Genomic DNA, 21,036 nt, shown 5'->3' with positions numbered 1-21,036 from the left:
CTATTAAAAACTCAGCTCTGAAATACTGGAGGAAGGGATCCTGAAAGCATGTGGGAAAATCAGAGGTAGAAATATAAAGGGCTCTCGTACATTGTAAGGAAAAGCACCCTTTAAATGTGTAAAGACAGTATTTTGTACAGTATTTTGTTAAATTTTTTTATATTTTGTAAATAATGTTTTTAAGTTATATGATATATATTGAAACTTAAGATATTTTTTGCCAAAGCCCAAGAGCTAAGGCAATAAAATTATCTCAGAAATAATATTAGCTTGTTTCCTTTCATACTATTAACTTTGACATTTTTTCATACATTGAAAAAGAAGTTCATTGAGCAGTTAGTTACATGGATGTGTATTTCCTGCCGAAATGGCAGCTTTATATGTTGTAAATTAAAATATGCAGCAATATATTGACAATTGTGCTATTTCAGCAGTCAGATTAGTTGAATTCTGTTCTCAATTAGTTATGTTTAACTTGTAAGGTTATTATAATAAATTATACAGTAAAAGTCTTAACTGGAAAAAAGAATCTAAATCAGAATAATGATCAATTTGTGGATTTGATATCCTGGATATTTATTATGTTGTGTGAAATGCTACACTTCCATGTGAATTTTGAGTGGTCTTGTTTTAGTATTCATGCATGTATATTCATGATATTTTACAAGGTTCCTGGTGAAAATTACAGGGCTGTATTTAAGGTGGTATTTTAATGTAAATGCTATGTTTTTTATGAATTGTTAAATATTTCAGTATCATATAGAAAAAATAGATTTTCTAAGTTCAGAATGGACAAAGAAAGAATATTCTTTTTCTCAAAATAAGCTAAAGAAATGTTTCCCTGACCATCCTGGTCTCATTCTATTTCCTTTCAATTTTATTTAAAAGGCAAAGCAATAATTTGTGAAAAAGAGCAAACCATGGAAAATGACTCTGATCTAATATTAAAATCAAGGCTAAACATTTAACTGTGACCCTTAAAATTTAACAAAATTACTATTTACTGAATGAGAGACTCCAAAATGACAAATGAACAAATACAGTGCTTATTTAAGAGTGGTTTACCATTCTTTAGCATCCACTGACGAGAATAACCTGAAAAATAGACACTTATTCTTTTTTTTTTTTTTTGCGGTACGCGGGTCTCTCAGCACTGTGGCCTCTCCCGCTGCGGAGCACAGGCTCCGGACGCACAGGCTCAGCGCCCATGGCTCACGGGCCCAGCCGCTCCGCGGCATGTGGGACCTTCCCGGACCGGGACACAAGCCCATGTCCCCTGCATCGGCAGGCGGACTCTCAACCACTGTGCCACCAGGGAAGCCCTAGACACTTATTCTTATGCCTTTTTTTGCAAAGTAAATCTATTTTATCTGCATTGAAAATAAGCACTCTTTCTTAAAACATGAAGACTGCAGTTTCCATTAATGACCATTTTTTTTCCTATCAACTAGAAAACTTTTCGTAATTAACTTACCAACCGATTGTGAGAACCAGGGAGACTTTAATTCACAAATACATGACTACTATTCAGCCATTAGCACCACCCCGTAACCCCCGCATGCCTGAGCAAGAACTCCCAACTCCCAAGCTGTGTCTTTGGTTTCTTCTTTTCAGTCTCCCTGGCATCACCATGGAAGCCATCCATGAATGTCTCACCTGTTTTACTGGTTGACTGCCTAGCTTTGGCCCATTTCCTTCCCAGTCCCCATCGTAGTATAGGTAGCAGCATGGTGCTCCTGGAAATACACGTTCTGGGGCCCAAACACTTCTATCCAGTTTAGGCTATTGTGCCTTCATGGTTTAGGGCTCCTTATGGTGCAGGTAACAAAAAAAAGCAACCCAGACTGACAAACATTAAAGGAAATGTACTGACTCAGTGGCTGAAAAGTCTAGAGTTGTGACCGATTCAGGTGAAGTTTGATCCAAAAGCTCACACCATGTTCCCAGGGCTCATGTCTCTCCATCTCCAGCCTAAAGAGGCTGGCTTCTGTGAAGTTGTCTTCGACTGCAGGCTCCACAGGGCTCTGTGCCAACCCCCCCAATACCCTAGTCTCAGCAGCTCTGGGCTCTCGGCTTTTCTCATCAACATGGCTGCCACACTTCCTTCCAGATCTAACATTCTCCTACTACTCATTCTAAGGAAAGGGAGAGATTCTTTTTTTTTTTTTTTTTTTGGTTACTCACACAAGAGAGAGGGCAAACTTATTTCTCAGAATGCCCAGCAAAAGTCATCATTGGCTCTGATTGGTTAATGTGCCTATCCCTGAGCCAATCACAATGGCCATTGGGGACTGGGGTTGGATGATAAATACACTGATCATTTTAAAGCAATCAAGACCCGTGCTGGGAAATGGCAGTGGGGTTCATTCCAACTAAACCCACGTAGTTTGAGAATAGGAATGAGTCCACAGAGAAAAACCAGGCAGTTATGTTACCATAAAGGGTCCTCTATACTGGACAGTCCCCAGTTCTAGTGATGTGTTTAGGAAACAGCTTTCTGGTATCACATGGATCAGGCTCACTGCCAGACAATCACTGTGGGTAAAAAGTGCCTTGATTTGTTTAAATGCCCTTTATGATGATAAAAGGGGAGGGGAGTTACACTCTAGTGTATTAATTTTCAATTTAGGAGTTCAACATTTTGTAAACTGGGAACTGCTTAACAGAGGCAATGGTTAGAGGCAATGATGATTATCTTGAAACATGATCAAGAAAAACGTATCAAACAGCATTATCTGTAATCTCTGGATAAGGAAGTTGGTTAATTAAAGCATTTCCCTGATAATAATACTTTACACAACACAAAAACACTTCAATTTGTTTGAATACAAATAACGGCCTTATTTCCTTATTCATGATCGGGGTGATAGTTGGTTTTGTTGGTGGTGGTTTTTTGTTTGTTTGTTTTTTAAGGAACTATGATAGTTATACTAAGAATACAATGGAACTGAACTATGTAAGTTAGGTGCTATGACCCCATTTTGCAGATTTGTAACCACATGATATTCACAGTAAATATTTTAGAAACACTTTAATTTTCTGAAGTACTGTCAGTACTGATGTGTTTGGTTTTACTTAAGATGTGGAACCAGAAGAGCTTTTCATCCAAATATTATAGGCAATTTGGTGAGCGGCCGGTATTTTTTTGCATCACCTTCCAAAGGCCATCAAATACTGAGGAATTAAACCCACCATTTGGAGCCAGTTAGTTATCCAGAACACTATAATACACTTAGCTGACTTGAAGGAAGAAAGATTCAAATCGTATCTCCAGGAACCATGTATACTCGGCAAGACAAGACTTTCCTAAAAAAAAAAAAAAAAAAGACAAGACTTTCTTAAGGAAAGTTGGCTAAGACCCTTGATTTATTTTTAAATTTCAGTTTCAGTACAGACCAGATGTGACAAGTCATAACATTTCTTGGAGTAGGATAATGAGGTAAACTGAGAAGGACAAATATGTGGTCCAGCATGAAAGGGAACACAGCGGCACACCAAGGACTCAACACCTCTGACAAAGAAAATAATGTTAGCAAACACTTAGATAGCACTTACTATGTACCAGGCATTGTTCTAAGTAAATCGTATATGTTAAGACATTCGATCCTCACGATAACCTCATAAAGTAGGTGCTATTATTGTGGTCCTTAGTGTATAGAAACAGACACAGTAATGGTGAGGTAAGTAGCTGGCCCAGGTCACAAAGAACAGACTAGCTTCAGAGACTGTGCCCTTAACCGTCATATCGTTATTGCGTCTCTCACAGAAACAAAATAGTACAGAGTTTACAGTACACCATTTAAAGGGTTTGGGGATTTGTAAACATAATGACAGCTACAGGCTGTTCCTCCCTGGTTTGATTATATAAACTTGGTTGAGAAGCTGGAGAGAAGTGATGGGAAAACTGAGGTCTTAGAATTCACCATGAAATGTAATTAAACTACACTGCCTCTTGATTTCTAAACTCTAAATGATTTAAACTGCCTTCTATTTTAGATCACAATGTGGCTAACAGTTGGATTATGCTTCAAGAGCCTAACAATCATTCCAAAAGGAAATGACTAGGGGTGAAGATCAAACTAATTTAGTGCGACATTAAATAAATACTTACATCCTTTTGATTGTTGTGCTTACAGCCAATTGTTACATAAGGTGTTATTTTTAATAGATGGATGAAATTTACCGTTGGTAATAGTTTACATCCACATCCAAAGAAAAACCAGTAGAGATGGTTTGCATGATTAAAATCTCTTGAAACAAAATCATGCTAGAAAGAGCAGCCTCTCCCACTTGTTGTAAAGGGAGAGTAATAATAAATGTGGGCCAAGTCAACACAAAGTTTCACATGTGACTTTTAAATTTGCAGAAAGAAATGAAAGCATCTGATTTGTGTGTGAGAATTAGAAGAGCAGGGAGAACGGGGATATAGGGCTGCCTGTTTCCCTCTGTTAAACTGCCATTCTGAACCCTAGGGGTGATTCACCTCCAAAGAGGCCAGGAAGCCTTCTCTTCTGCATGTCAGTAACAGCCTTCTGTGATCATGGCTCATCTCCACCCCGCCGTGTTTAGCCAAGAAAACGGAAGGGTGGCCCGTTATAGATCCTAATTACTCTTTTTTTTTTTTTGCGGTAGACGGGCCTCTCACTGTTGTGGCCTCTCCCATTGCAGAGCACAGGCTCCGGACACGCAGGCTCAGGGGCCATGGCTCACGGGCCCAGCCACTCCACGGCATGTGGGATCTTCCCAGACCGGGGCACGAACCCGTGTCCCCTGCATCGGCAGGCGGACTCTCAACCACTGCGCCACCAGGGAAGCCCCTAATTACTCTTTGATAAAAGAGGAATATCACTAAATTTAACTGCATATTTAAACACACCTGAACTCTTCGTAACCAAGGAAAAGTGTAAATAAAATGTAAGTCAATAATTACCTATTTATTTCTAGTACATAATCTATACTTTCAAAAAATGTTTAAAAAATTTTGTCAGTTGTATTGTTTTTATATTTTCCCCAGCTTTATTGAGATATAATTGACATATAACACTGTGTAAGTTTAAAGTCTTACCCATTTTAATTGCTTGATCTCAAACTCCCTGGCAAACAACTCATTTTTCCTCCACACAAGGCTCTATGCAAGCAAGGCAAGAAACAGCATATGGTACGATAGCAAGATGGGAAAACTGAAAAAGTAAACGTGATAAATCCCCTTTAACATGCCTGATATTTAATGGGTCCAGGCCTAACACTTTTACAGGCTGAAAGATAAATTTCTGAGAAAAAATTCTCCCCTCTGCTAGCTTAAACACTTTTTCTTCACCCAAATCACTTCTTGAGAAACTACACTCTAAAATTTTTTGACTTAATATATTAACTACAATGTCAGAATTTCAATTGCCACAGTGCCTGTAACTGTGCCCATCCCACAATCCCAGTGCTGTAGAACTGTAGGGAAACTTCTCCAGGGTATTTTCATAACGGGATTTGTTTTTCTTCATAATGGGATTTTAACAGTTCCACAAGAATTGGCTCTCAACCCCATTCCCAGGCCAAAAGTTTCAGATTTCCATAGGAGTTGAAGTGTCACCTCATTTACTGATCTTAAACCCCAGGTTCTCTCCCTGAGGGAGAACAGAAAGTCACCAGGGAAAGGTGCACTCCCCTTGGTCAAGGGCACACGAGCTCATTCCTCACACCTCAGGATATCCTCACCAACCACTCTTCTTCTTCCACCCAGGGCCTCCCCATGAGAATCACAACCCTCAGGGACCACTGAGACCACAGTCTTCCCCAAGACTGAACCTATTTCTACCCCTCAGCATCGTTTGCTTTCACTTGTCCTCTGCTCCGAGCTTGGACCTGCAAGACATTTTCTTTAAAATTCATTTCTATTCTTGTCAAACGAAGCACACAGTACTTCTCTAATCAGGTTCCCTCTACACGGGGGTGCAGAGAAGCCAATTTCCAGGTCCGCCATCTCATTCCACTGGTGACGCAGAAGGCTAAGACCCTGCAAAGAATTCCTCGCACCAGTACTGAGTTTGTTCATCTGCTCAGGTGACATCCAAGCAGTACCAACAGCACCTGCGTGGAAGGTAGACAAGCAGGACTGCATATGAACACATAACGCATTGCTGAAAATGTGTTTGAAAGTCCAATGAATACATTTCAAATAACAGACTTATAAGGGAAGTGTTGATCCCAGAGACCAAAAAGAGGTTTCAAAGTTCTCATTCAAAATTCTTCTTTTGCCCAGGCACCCCTGCTGATAGGTAGGAACCTTCACAGGCCCTCTGAGCAAGAAGCAAATGCTGGGGTGCAAGGGGGTCAGCCAAGTCTCAGTATCTTCTCTCACCTGATGGCCGCCCCACCCTGCCTCTGACTGAAGTCACATAACTTCACATACTTGTGGGGGGCCAGCAAGTGAAACTATAGCATGTGATCATTTGAAATGCTAGCTGCATGGAGATACACAAACGCTTGAATTCTGCACATGAAAGGGAGTTCAGCGTCAGAGTGGAAGGGTTGGTAGTATATAGCCAGGGGCCTGGAGGTTAAGGAGAACCTCTGGTGAATAGCTGTAGCCTCTCTCATGATCTTACTACCCTAGTCATTTAATGGTTCCCTTCTGGCTTGGTGTCTTGGTCTGTTCGGGCTGCTATAACGAAACACCGCAGACAGGTTGGCTTATAAAGAGCACATTTCTTTCTTACAGTTCTGGAGACTGGGAAGTCCAAGATCAAGGTGTCAACAGACTCGGTGTCTGGAAACGGCCTGCTTCCTGGTTCGCAGATGGCCATCTTCTCACTGCGTCCTCACATGGCAGAGAAGCCCAGCCAGGGAGCTCTCTGGGGTCTGCTTGATAAGGGCAATAATCCCGTTCAGGAGGGCTCCACCCTCATGACTTAATCACCTCCAAAAGGCCCCACCTCCAAATACCATCACGTTGGGGATTAGGTTTCAACGTGTGAATTCTGAGGGGACACAAATATTCAGACCATAACACTTGGTATGATGGGGTTGGAAAGTTAGAGGCTGACTTAACTTTCCTCTATGGCTAAAACATTACTAGAATGCAGAAGACATAGCAATACTAGAAATGCTAACAGCTGCATTTAAAGAGTAGTTTGTGTCAGGCATTTTGGTAAACACCACAACTACATAGTTCTATCCCAGTTTTACAGGAGACGATACTGACTTTCTCAAGGTCCTCATGTAGCTGATGGTGGAACAGAGACACATACTCAGGCAGGTCTGTGTACTCTTAGCCAGTAGGCTACCCTGTCGAATTACAGAAGTCTCTCCTCTTTAAGATTTTAGGCCCTGCTCCTCTCTGCTTATCAAGTGAAACAATATGGGATGATCATATGGAACATCGGAAGCTTGCAGGTTCATAAATCAATTTTCCCTAATAAAGGGAGTATCTTTTGCCAACTGAGTTTCAACTTGTTCTTTCAATTGTCAATACACTCAGGTGGTAGGCATGATTTCTGCAGAGCTGAACAGGGAGCTTAGCGATGGCAGCCCGCTGTACCTGTGAACCAGCTGTACTGGGAAGACTGTCTTCGCTGTGTTAACGTTTGCTTATAAACTACCCATGGAACAAACCCAAGAGAAACCTCTCTTCTGTCTCTACCCAAAGTGCTGGCAGTCCCTCTTCCTTTCTGAGCACTCCTAGAAGAGTCATCTTAGTGTGGAAAGTGTTTCCTTAATACAGCTGCCCTCCAGTACGCTGCCCCTCACTGGACTGGAGGAAGGTTCTGGGGCAGGACATCTCTTAGATTCCAGATGGGCTTTCACCAGGCTGGCTACACCATCCTTTGCTGCTCCCTGATACTCCCAGGCCAGGCCTGCCTGCTTTTTGCTCCATCTAACTTCACTGGAACCTCAAGGAAGGAGATGGGGACAATAGTAGAGGCTGAGGCCAGGCTGAGGGAGCTTTGAGGGAAACAGAGATTAGCCATTGGCATGTGCCAATCAAAAACCAAGTCTACAACAGAAAAATCATCCTGGGAAGAGACAGCCAAAGAACGCTTCTGAGGAATGCTTTAGAAAAAGTAAGATCTGGTACTTCATTCTACAACTCCTAATTTACATGCACTTATTGCTGTCGAAGGCCCAGGTGAAGAGGTTAAGTGGCAAATCTTTTTCCTGATCAACACGAGCAATTATTTTTCCCTTTCATATTCATTTTTTAAACTATTGTAAATGCATTTCCACTTTCAACTGCTCTACTAACTGAACATAGCACGTTTCTCATTCTTTCATTTAAGAATGGGGAGTGTCAATGAAACTGAATTAAACTATCATCTTTTGGGGGGGTCAACCTATTTATAATTTGTATACACTAAATATAAAAGTGCATTTCAGGCTAAAGGCATTGAGCTTCGTCGGGCAAAAAATGATAAAATATCAGCTAATTCATTTCAAAACAAATACAATATAGAAAGAACAGTGATAACCTTTAATTAAAGTCAAGAATATACAGATTCTGGCTCAATTTTTCTTTCATTTCCCCATATCACTTATTTTCCTACTGTCTTTGCTGAATTTTAACAGGTCTATTATAATATACTTGTCCTGGGACAGCCTCTATGATTACAAATAAAAAATACACATCCATAAGTCCTTAAACACCATTTAAAAAACCAAAGTGTCAATGCCAAATTTTTGATTTTAATGAAAATTCTGAACATTAAATGACACTGCTGCATTTACAATGCTGATTTTTAAAAGCTATCTGAAAATAAAATACAGTAATATTATTGCTTCCAAAGTTATGTTGTCATAATGTATACAAGGCAGAATTGAAACAATAGCAAACTGCATGAAGGCAGTTACATAACCAATCTTTATACCTCCTTTTGGCATTTTATACACCTCTACAAAGCTATCATGTTATAGTCCTTATCCTGAAAGGGATGTCCTGCCGTCTAGATACTTAAATTCTATCCATGTTAAGATATCTCCTGAGGATATTAGTGTGTTTACCCATAGGAATGACTTTAATTTTGCATGTTAAGCAGTACAATACACACTTGACAAACCTCAGTGTGAAGTTCTACAGGCATATATTACTTTGCCAGATAATACAAAAAAAATTCACAATGCAAAACCAAGAGTATTTATTCTCATTATTTTTTTAAAAAGCAACACTTATTTCACAATCCCTGGAACTGTAAAATAGCCATTCTTTTAATTTACAGAATTGAGGGAAGTATTTTAAATGTCAAAACACACATGCTGAATGTGATTTAGCGTATCAGCACCAAAAATCTGAAAAGTTTACAAAAATTGTTTAGATGTGTAAGGTGCATTTATTCATGAATTACATTCAGTTTGAGGGAAGAAACAGTACCCCCAAACTCACTGATATTTAAGAAATAGCTGAATAACTTCCACCTTGGTTTACAGCAAAATAAAAAATACTGCTTTTAGTTTTTCTTATATAAGTCATCTAAAATTTAGATCCAAAATTGAACTGCTGCCTTTTACTGGAAATAGAAGTTTGATTGTTACATTTTTTATGTTCCAGTTTAAGATACTTCACACACAATAGTTAATGCCCTAAAAATATTTTAAAAACTTGAGTCATTTTGTGAACATCTGAAGTTAAGAAAAGGTAGATCTCTTATATTTTTATGTAGAATTGGGTATAAAGTCATTGTGTGTCAAATAAAATTATTTTTTTAAACAGTATCAGTCCCAATCAGTAATCAGGACCTTTCTAAATATGTCGTTAACTTTTCGGGCAAAAATTACTCTTACGAAGTTAGATGAAAGTAAATACAGAATTTCTTGGTTTACAATCCAAAATTATTGTGACATTAAAACATGCCTCTTTCAAAACCACTTGGTCATTGCTGATGACACTTAAATAAGGAAAACTTAGGCCAGTATTGCTCTAACTATACTGACATGCTGTCCTGAATGACCTACCAAGGCTGGGGAAGGGACTTGGCCTGGTTCCTCAGCTCTGCGGAGTTGCCCGCCCCCCACCCCCCGCAGTCTTACTCTATAGCTTATGCAAAATCAACTCATGCACACTATTAACTCAAAAATCCAGCAAGGTACAGCCCTGATGCACCTACATTCATATATTTCCTCTTTACTGTGTACATTAAACGAAGAATTCTGTTGTGCTTTTCACATATTTGATACAAGTTTTCATATTTTATTTCTAGGTTTCTTGGGATGGAAAGAGAAAGACTAAAAAAAGAAATACAACAGGGGAGTCTGACTGTAAAGTAACATTACACACACAACTAGCCCAATATCTTTTTAATTTAAAAGATACTATCATCAAAAGGCCATATATATATATAAAAGAAAACAAAGTCTCCTCCCTAAAACCCATATTATTCCAAGATAGATTTTTCACAGCGACTAGTATATATATCAATACATTTTTCAAATCTGTTCAGTTATCCATTGTGTAATGCTTTTAGAATTAAAAGATGCCATTATCATCATAGTCTGAACATTGTACCATTAGGGAGATGTGCTTAGAAATGGTTCAGTGATTTGCTCATTATGATGACTATTTACAAAGATGTCTATTTACGTTAGCAATAAATAATCCTGATATCAAAAGAGATAATGGTCATGCACACACCGAGATGGCTGCATGCTCTTAAAATATTTACATGTAGTTTTTCGGTTAGGGCTTTCCCATTAGCAAGTGAAAGTATAGTCCCTTCAATTTTCTCCACATCAGTCTTGCTTCTGCGGGATGCATCCTTCCATTTCTACAACTTCAGGCCATCCTTCATATTTGTTTGTGTCCTTATTGTTCTTTATGTGCTGTTGGAACACAATCATAGTATACAGTTTTTAAAACTTTAGCGAACTGCATATCTGCAATAGCATACTTATGCGTACTCACTTCAGTAACACTTCTATCAACATGTAAATTATTGTTCAATATATTAAATGAGCAACACTTGGCATCTGGCATGTAGTAGCAGACCTTCAAAGAACAGCTGAAAGAACAAAACACTGCAGATGGTCTTTAAAGGATCACTTGTTAGTCAAAAGTAGGTTTACATTCTACCAAGTTCTAAAGTATTTCTGAACTTAATTGATTACAGCAACAAAAGTTCGATTAAAGTCTTTAATAACCAACTTCCTAAAAGGCTTAAGATAAAACTAATCATATGCCAATGCACTGTCATGTAGGAAAAAAATTTTCATGCAGAATTGACTATTTTTAAGTTTAAAATCAAAATAGTGCCACGGTTATTTCAAATACTTGATTACCAAGAACCTATGAAAAACACATGAACATATTTAATGTCTGCTTTATCTAAGTTTCAAAAAACTGGGATAGGAATAGGCACTGCATGGTTTCACACAATTGCTTTTGTCCATTAATTAGGAAAGCCTAAGACACTAACCTGTTCAAAAGGGCTTTTTGTCTTAATGCCTTTTCCACCACAGAAGACCCAGTTGTCTCTAAAACCAAGATGAGTAATAGATGTACTCCCCAATTCAGCAATGAGCTGCCGGGCCTCATCATTGAGTCTTAAAGAGGGAGGAAAAGAATAATTCAATAAATGTAGTGCCCTGTATGTTATTTAAGTAATACTGATACAGTTAGGATACTTAACTTACAACCATGAAATAAATGAGAGAGAATGCTGGCTTAGATAAGAGAACATAAAAAAAATTTTTTATCAGAGTAACATTCCTACTATTTGAGTTTTTTTTTTTTAATGAATTTTTTTTTTTTTTTGGCTGCATGGGGTCCTTGTTGCTGTGCACGGGCTTTCTCTACCTGCGGCGAGCAGGGGCTACTCTTCGTTGTGGTGCGTGGGTTTCCCATTGCGGTGGCTTCTCTTACTGTGGAGCCTGGGCCCAAGAGCATGAGGGCTTCAGTAGTTGTGGCTCGCAGGGTCTAGAGTGCAGGCTCAGTAGTTGTGGTGCACGGACTTAGTTGCTCCGAGGCATGTGGGATCTTCCTGGACCAGGGATCGAACCTGAGTCCCCTACATTGGCAGGCGGATTCTTAACCATTGTGCCACCAGGGAAGTCCTATTTGAATTCTTTAGTGATGAAAGTCATGAAATCTAGAAATTAATTTCAAGTTCATGCTATTTAGAAGTACCTTTTAGGTGTCTTTATTTCACAACAACAATTCATTTTCATTTACATCCATCAAATAAATAAGAGAAACTGTAGTCAGCAGGTGCCTATTCAGGTTAATCCAAGATCTTAAGCAACCAACATCTTTGTAAAATTAAAAATCACTTTGAATCTCCACTAAACCCTTTGTAAATTACAGTTGAATAGAATAAAGGTAAATGTTGATAGAAATTTGGATGTTTCTAACACCAAATGTTTTATTTAAAAGAAAATGAATTTTGAGAATAGGGATATAAATTCTACTTCAGAGACAACTGCCAAGTGGTTATTTAATAAAAATGAAAATATTAACCACATGGCGGCTAAGAAAGGGCAGTGACAAAAGGCAACTGCTAGGGAAACAGCTAACTGAAAGATGCCTTTAAGGAATTTTGTGAGTGATTCTCCACCTCTCCTCTGTCTCAAAAGGGAGAAGAAATTCAGAAGATACGTGCTGGTTGTAGAGCCAAAAAAAAAAAAAAAAAAACACACAAAAAGATAACTAAGGGAAACCTGTACAGGTATCTGGCCAGTAAGTCCTCTATATCACCCAAAAGATGGCATTTATAGGTCAATTAGAGAGGTTTGTTCTTCTAAAATCTGAGGCAAGGCAAGTTTTATATTTGCAAGTAAGTGGAGGATCATTGGCTGCAAAGTAGCAGGAGGGCCAGTGAGGAAGGCGCCTGTTTATCCTGCAGCCTTCTTTGAAGCACCCCATGCTAATATCAGCTGGCTCCTTTAATGGATAAATGAAAGAAACATGAGGCGCAACAGTTCTAATGTAACTTACTTGAAGATAAACGGGATACTTTATGTTTAAAAAAGCTTCATAAAACAGGAAAGAGCTACAATGTTATTAGCCTTCCACAATTATACAAACCACATCCATGGGGCAGTGGAGCTGTTTTAACCATAGCTTGGGCACTGCTGTCCTCCTGGGGGAAGTTCACTAGAATCAGTGAGAAAATCAGGGATAGCCCTGGAATATTTAGCCTTTCAGACTCATCTATATAAAGCGATGTCTTTATAATCAAGGGAAATAAAAATAAATGAAATGGCTGTGGGACCACTGAAGTCTCAGCCTCTGAAGATTTTGAGACCTTCACAGAGAACCACGTGTACCCACGTCTGGCTTTCTCCCCAAAGTCTGTCTGTAGCTGTGGTTCCTGTACCCGTCCTTACATGAATTAGCTATCACTTCCATTCGTCTGCTCATTTGATAAGCAACTTGTATGTTAGAGGGACATTCCCAGAAAGTATTGTATGAACCCTGTTTTCTTGTTTCTAAATCATGTTAGGATGTCATGGATCTGCAGACCATCATATTCTACTCCTTAGTTTATCCAAATGTTTTATTTCTGGCTCCTTAATTAGAACATTTTACTTGCATCATCAGTACTAGTAGTGAGTTTTGCTGCTTTATCGAGAACAAATGGTGTTGAAGTACAGAGGTCAGGCTTACTGGGCAGCGTAATGACAACCTCCTGGAGGAAAGCCTCAGGGCTTGATTCAGTTACATCTCAGAAAAATCACAAATTGCATCTCACAGGCTTCGGGGTTGCTCATGAATGTTAGGTTCACAAATGCCAAGAGATTGCTTCATACACAAAAACTGCTTGCAAGGTAGGTGGTTATCCAAACGCAGGCCTGGCCCCCAGCCGGAAGTCCATAAATTCTTTTCTTATCTAAAAATTTTTACATCAATTAAATATATTGAAGGGCAGTCATTTTTCCTTCTGTACTTCTAAATTTCAGAAGTGGTCATTTTGATCGGTATGAATAAACTAAGCCAATTTAGCCAAAGATCTAGAAGCAACTTGAAACAGCTTTGCATTTTGATCCCGTTAATCTTTCCTTACTTTTCAATGAGAACACCCTTAGGTCCTGGGCAGAAAAGGGTTAATAAAACGCCTTAGAAAGCCCTAACAGCAAGACTGGTCCTTGGCTGGCATCTGGCAACTTGGATTTGGGGAGGCTCCCCCTATTCACAGAACTGAGCAGAATGATTCACTGTGTCTAAACTGTACAAACAATACAGTTTATGCTGAACACCTACTTTCTGTCTGGGAGTCTGGAATTTGGGGATATGTAAGGCGGAGGGTGCCTCCATGACCAGCTCCCAGTACAAACCCTGGGCCATGAGTCTCTAATAACCTTCCCTAGTGGACAGCATTTCATAGTCTTGTCACAATTTGTTCCTGGAGGAATTAAGCATGTCCTGTGTCACTCCACTTGGGAGAGGAACTAGAGCCTGGCTTCCTCCAGACTTTGCTCTCTGCTAGCTCCCCTTTGCTGATTCTGCTTTGTATCCTTTTGCTGTAGCAAATCATAGTAGTGAGTGAGCAGGTCTGTATGCTGGGTCCTGTGACTCCTCCCAGTGAATCATCACACCTGGGGGGGGTCTTGGGCAGCCCTGCCGCATGTCCCTATGTATATCTAACTATAGATTTAGAACAAGACAACTTTCTCAATAATTTCTAAAGTTTTCTAATCTGCCTATGTAGAATCTAGGGGATTTTTATTATTCCTTTTTGATATCTTTTATGTAAGTAAAAGATGATTTCATGCTTTAAAAAGAAGTTTAAAACCATGCAACACAGCCAATATTTTGAGCATTTGATACAGCAGGTATCAAAATGCCCCATTTCTTTAAAAGGCAGTGTAGTGTAACTAATATATTTATACATAGCATTAATTTTGGAGATACAACTGACCCTTGAACAACATGGGTTTGAACTCCCTGAGTCCACTTACATTGTGTGATGGGTTCAAATTGAGAAAAGGAAGTGTGCAAAAATACAAGGCACATCATGTTACTAATGACAAAACTTTTACTACTACTACCAGGAAGACCTGAGCGCTCAAAATGAGATGTGACTCATACAACTACTGAAGGCCACAGAGAGAACTTTTGCTACCAAGTACAAATAATGAAGGGACCCACTGTTTCACAAGAATGATATAATATCAATATCAAAGCACAACTGTCTTTTCCAGGGAGGCAAACACTCTTCGGTCAACATAAAAAGGGAAAAGTAGTTCAGGAATGTCCATATTAAGTGCTTTAAAATAAATTTAAGCCTCCAGGCCCACAAATGTCACACACTTAAATTCTTAAGGAACTTATTAATAAAGTCTTCAAGGTCATGTCAGTTATTTTAGAAGCATCATGGAAAATGAAGATGCTAAGACATTAAAAGTTAGTTAAATATTCCAGTTTTCAAAAAAGACAAGGAAAATTTTAAAAACAATGGTCCAATCAAACTAATTCTAACTCCTAGCAAATTCTAGAATGGAGTAGAAATTTTAGAATGGATCTCCTGTGAGTATTACACAAAGAAGAAGAAAAGAAAGAGAAGGAGGGCTTCCCTGGTGGCGCAGTGGTTAAGAATCCACCTGCCAACGCAGGGGACGTGGGTTCGAGCTCTGGTCCGGGAAGATCCCACATGCTGTGGAGCAACTAAGCCTGTGCGCCACAACTACTGAGCCTGCGCTCTAGAGCCCACGAGCCACAGCTACTGAGCCCGTGAGCCACAACTACTGAAGCCCGCGCGCCTAGGGCCTGTGCTCTGCAACAAGAGAAGCCACCACAATGAGAAGGCTGTGCACCGCAACGAAGAGTAGCCCCTGCTCGCTGCAACTAGAGAAAGCCCGTGCGCAGCAACAAAGACCCAACGCGGCCAAAAATTTAACAAAAAAAAAAAAGAGAGAGGGAGTAGCTGGAAGGAGGCAGGAATAAATAAAGCCAAGTTAACACCATCTCATATATTTCAGATTTAGAAGAGGTTTGGGGGCAGCAGATCAGGGTATTATAATTAGCATCGTTCATGAATTTCAAGTGAGTATCTGATGGTCTCAGAAAATAAAACAATTAAACAGCAACTGAATGGTATGGCTCTTAGGATACAGTGGAAACTGTCTGAAAAGTAGGTCTGCAGTTGATGACTAGATGAATCCCTTGGAGGCGGCCTCCAGCTGGTGGCACACTGCCTGTGGTAAACATGTTTGTCAATGACTTAGATTTAGACACCTGAAAGACTCTGGAGAGAGTATGAAGCCTGGGCCATGGAAACCTCATAGGACAAATGTCAGAATCGAGACCAAGTGGGCCAATAACAGCAAAATTAAATTTAACAAGGATATATGAATATAAAGTCCTTCATTCACATTAAACAAAAGCAAGTTCTGAAATGGGGAGGAAGACCTGACTTGGCAGTGGTTTAAAAAAAAAAAAAAATCTGAGATCAAATGAGAAGATCTGAGAATTTAAGTTGACCAAAAATGTGACGTGACTGCCAAAAGAAAACGAATGCAACACTAGTCTCCATGAATATTAAATGTAATTTCTCAAACATGGTGAGCTACCATCTCCATTGTACCCTGTACTGGCCAGACCACATCTGGGAACACTATGTCCAACTTGGGGCACCATTTTAAGAGAGACAATAATCACCTAGAGAATGCCCAAGAAATCCAACCAGGAGGGTAAAATGACCTGGAAACGTAACATGATAAAAGGTTAAAAGAGCCATTACAGCTTTAAAGTGTGTTCACAGAACACACTTCGGGAAATGCCATTAAAAAATGCTACTGAAGAATATTATTGTCAGAAAAAACTATATAGTTGTTAAAAACAGAACATAAATGAGTATAACAAACTTCATGTACAACGTGATTCTAATTTCACAACAATGTATCACAATAAATACAAGAAAGAAGAAAGCAAAATAAAAAACTGTTAATGGTGTTCATCTGAAAGTTGGATTATTTTGCTCTATATTATAAATGTTTTCATTGAAAATGTATTTCTTATATTATTATAAATTATAACTCTGAAAAGTTGCATAAATTTTTAAGTTTACATACTTGGTTGCTCCATCATCATATGTTCCCATTAAGACTATTGTTCCATCTTGTATGGCCTTCAGAAACTCAATAAATGGGGCCACATCTGAAAAAAAAGAAAGGGTTGAGGGTTGGTTTTTTGGGTTTTTTTTTAAATGACTGAGTAAACATCATGATAATCTCTTAAAAGTTAGTAATATAAAAATGAAGTTCTTGTAAATCAATAATTTCTAACGTAGAGTAACCAAAAGAAAGACAAATCTTATGAACAGGTTAAAAATTAAGTTTCCCATCAACTTAAAATTTCCCAATCCTGATTCATCCTGTACGTTTTTTATACTGATATTCCAGGGGCTAAATGAAAAAACCATAGCAAAGTCATATTAAAGCATGACTTATGATTTAAAGTAAGAAATTTAGGGGAGCAGGAGAAAGGCTCATGGACTCCCTGAGTACATGGCAAATTGTTTGCACAGATACTTTTCTAAAAATGAAGACAGAGAACTTTTATTTAACGCACAAAAGGATCTGTAATTTAAAAAAAATTATATAAATATGTATACATTTGACCCTTGAACACTTATACGCAGATGGTTTTTCAATAAGTACTACAGTACCACATAACCCACACTTGGTTGAATCTGTGGATGCATAACTGCAGATATGGAGGTCAAATTATGGAACTTGAGCATATGCAGATTATGGGTTATCCGTGGAGGGTCCTGGAACCAGTCCCCTGCAGATACAAGGGACAACTGTATACACACACACACTGATTTAAAGAAACTCCTGGGCATATCTACTTACTATAAACTAGGGGAAGGAATGTAGGTTAGTTATCACTAAAAGCCAAACTAATTAAGGTAAATATTGCAGTCTTTACCTGCTTCATCTAGTATATCAAGATTCAGAAGGGCTTAAACACCACTTCAGTGACAATAAACTGATGATGCCAAAGAGGCTGATCAGGTACTGCAAATTATTCTACATCTTGAACTCCTTACAACGTCAGGTTTCCTTACAGCCCCCAAGTCTAATACTACTTCAAAACTGGGTTCCTTCAAATCTACTCAGTTTCTTTCCACAGCAAAGATTCCAAAGATTTTCTCTAACTGAATTCTATCTTAAAATAATAGCATTTTTAATTCAGAAAAAATGTAACAGAGCAGCTAACAAATCACTTCAATTTAAATCCAAAGATGGCAGTAATTTACAACTTCTTCTTAATTTGAGGAGTATTTTTAGCAGTAGTTAATCCACCTGAGATGAAATACCAGAGCTTCTGGTCACATGAGTGATTTCGACAATAGTTTCATAAGAGTTATTCCATGCAATAAATTTTGGTAGAACCAATTACGCCTTTAGTATCTAAAACTGATGGTACATTTTAAGTTTACACAGTTTTGACAGCTATGCAAAGTTCTTCTGATCTCATTTAAAAAATAAATAATACATGCATTATCTCATTACAAGCTGAAGAAATATTAGAAAAGCTGAATGGTCTGAAAACAAGATAAATTTCAGGAAGCCTAACAACTGCTGGCTTCCAGGGAATATACAAAGCGGATGAGAATGGGGAGGTGCGGGGGAGAGCCTCGACTTAGAAAAGAATCAGAAGCTAAATCAGTGCTGGCCTTCCTTCTCTCAGGCACATCCTTCTTCGAGGTGCCAGTTCCTTCCCTCTGCATGCTGGTGACTAACTTCCACCTGCTCCTTGAGGAACTTCCAACTTAGGAAGATCATCTGTGGATTGTTCTTAGTCCAGTAAACCAGAAAGGAAATTCCATTCCTTCTCCCAAATATTCATCTACTTGAATAATCATCCTGGTTATAAACTTAGTTTTGAGACTGAAAAATCATACGAAAAGAAATCAATTCAGTCAGCTAAGAATGCTTACACTGGTTATGTCCTTCTTCAAATTACTTATTCTTTTTTTGAGAAATTTCAGGCAGAAACCTAAAAGAGCCCGAAGCTTTGAATTAGTTGTCCTGCAAAAAGCAGGACTCAGATTTTTTTAAAATCTCAATTGTGATATTATTGCTCTTAATTACACATCACCAACAATTTTTATAAAAAGCAAACTGTATGCAGTATGACTGATCACTTAAATACAGCTAGACATTCAGTGAAAAGAAAGAGTAATAAAATGAACTAACACAAAATTAGTACCATTATTTTCTCATTAATGGGCTACATTATATTGATGTGATTCAGTGCCAGCAGCAGAACACTTATATGTTATTCATACTTACTTCCTCCCCACATGTCAAAATATCTGGTGTCTATTAGATCTCCTGTTTTTCCTGAAAGAGATTGAATTCATAGCAAATTATGCAACTGAAATATACTCTACACTATATAAGACAAATGATCTTATCCAATGACTGATGTGAATTCATTAGCAGAGAAAGAATTATGACAAATACTTAAAATTTGAACTGTATGCATCTGAAAATTTTTTCTAAAAGGGTATTTTTTGAATAGGACTTTCTCACTAATCTTGTAAGCTGAAGAGTGGCAAACAGAAGTTCACTGTTGACTGTAGATCACTGGAAGTTAGATATTTTTCATCCGTATGTGTTACCATCTTCCCTTATTTTAAAATTACCCCAAAATACATAAACCTTTAAAAAAAAAACCATGAATCCATGCTATTTTCTATTGTCAAAGCCATCTTTCAAATAATCTGTATTTAATTCCCTTTGAAAAAATTTTTTTTGCTATCAATTAAATAGACAAATACGTATAGAACATTTTATAGCTAAGAAAATGAAGAAAGTAGAAACACAAAAATGTATCTCTTGTGAAAGAAGTAAACAATATTTTCCTACACTGTGAACTGGAGAAGGTGGCTGTGGTTTATAATCACCCTATACAGATTTACAAGGGTGACTGTCCCAGAAAGAGAAGACGAGTATGCAGTTGAGTCTCACTTCACGGGTTCATACTTTCAGATGTGATTTTGCAAGAACACTCGAGATGTTCAGGATTCAACGTGGACGATACTGAAAAATTACAATCGACTCCTACTCTTCACTCAGCCCCACACCCCATCCAGTAGTCCACCACGCTCTGTCATTCTATAAACCCTCATTCACGTCCATCTATATTATGTTAGGATTCCAAAATCTGCAGCAAGGATTCATCAATTTAATGTTAGATTGGTTGTATCCTGACAATCTCATGGGAAGTTCTCTACTCACTGGACAGCAAGCTGGATGCTTCCAAGAAAGCACGCTATAAATACTGAGATGCAGAGTCTCGACCTACAGTTGGTGTTTTGGGAGGGTGTGGGGAGGGCTTTAATGTCAAGCCTGGCTCTTTCTCACCTGATCTCTTGATATTAGAGTGCATTTTACTTTGGGACATATGAATATACACTGAGTACATTCATAAGCTAAAATAATTATTCTTACCATTTACCAAGGCAACATTGATCCCTCTTCCAACATTATTCTTAACACCACTCATTAAACTGAAGGGGGAAAGTCAAGACAAATTTAGAATTAGATACTGAACATAAACATACATTAAAGAAATAAAGCCATCCATGACAAAAAAAAAAAGTTGGGGATGTTATATATACGTACAATTGTTTAGTACTGCAGTGGAGACTGAAAGGTCTCTACCAAGTCAGAGAAGACAGTCTAACATTGAATAATTTTAAAGCTATGTTCTTAAATAAGATTTCATGAATAGAAATATATATTACAAAGTATTAGTGCCGAAATACTAGACTATTTCTTGCTGCTCTGTGTGTCAGGTTACGAAATACCATTTTAGAAAATCCTTCAAACATGTGGACATTATGCACATGGTCTGCACCATCCTCAAGGGAACAAACAAGGGTAACCTCTTTTCTACCTTCTACAATATCAATGTGACATGAAACAGAAGCGAGATGCTACTAAAATTTTTTATAATCTGAGAGCAAGAAGAATTTAACTTAATTGTGAACATTCTCTTAAGTGATTACCAAGGCAAAATTTCTCAATACCCAGAAGAAGGAATATTGTATTCATATAATTACTGCATCTAACCATAAGACTTGTAATGTCATTCTGTGGTAA

General features: G+C 38.3%; 1 protein-coding gene across 2 annotated transcripts in view; it reads right to left on the bottom strand.

Moving 5' to 3' along the window:
• Positions 1–8,496: 8,496 nt before the first annotated feature.
• Positions 8,497–21,036, bottom strand: part of FAM3C (FAM3 metabolism regulating signaling molecule C) — a 48,059-nt gene continuing 35,519 nt past the window's right edge. For both annotated transcript variants that reach the window (XM_082661987.1, XM_082661986.1), the window contains 5 exons: positions 20,383–20,441; positions 19,219–19,269; positions 16,987–17,071; positions 11,394–11,520; positions 8,497–10,800 (listed from right to left, as the gene is read on the bottom strand). In XM_082661987.1, the coding sequence (XP_082518113.1) occupies positions 10,711–10,800; positions 11,394–11,520; positions 16,987–17,071; positions 19,219–19,269; positions 20,383–20,441 (412 nt within the window). In that variant the 3' untranslated portion in view covers positions 8,497–10,710. The remainder of the gene's footprint in view (positions 10,801–11,393; positions 11,521–16,986; positions 17,072–19,218; positions 19,270–20,382; positions 20,442–21,036) is intronic.

Source organism: Grampus griseus (assembly GCF_964374135.1).
Source record: "Grampus griseus genome assembly, chromosome: 9".
Classification (NCBI taxonomy): Eukaryota; Metazoa; Chordata; class Mammalia; order Artiodactyla; family Delphinidae; genus Grampus; species Grampus griseus.
Note: the sequence above shows the minus strand (reverse complement) of the source record. Positions and strands in the feature narration are given on the sequence as shown.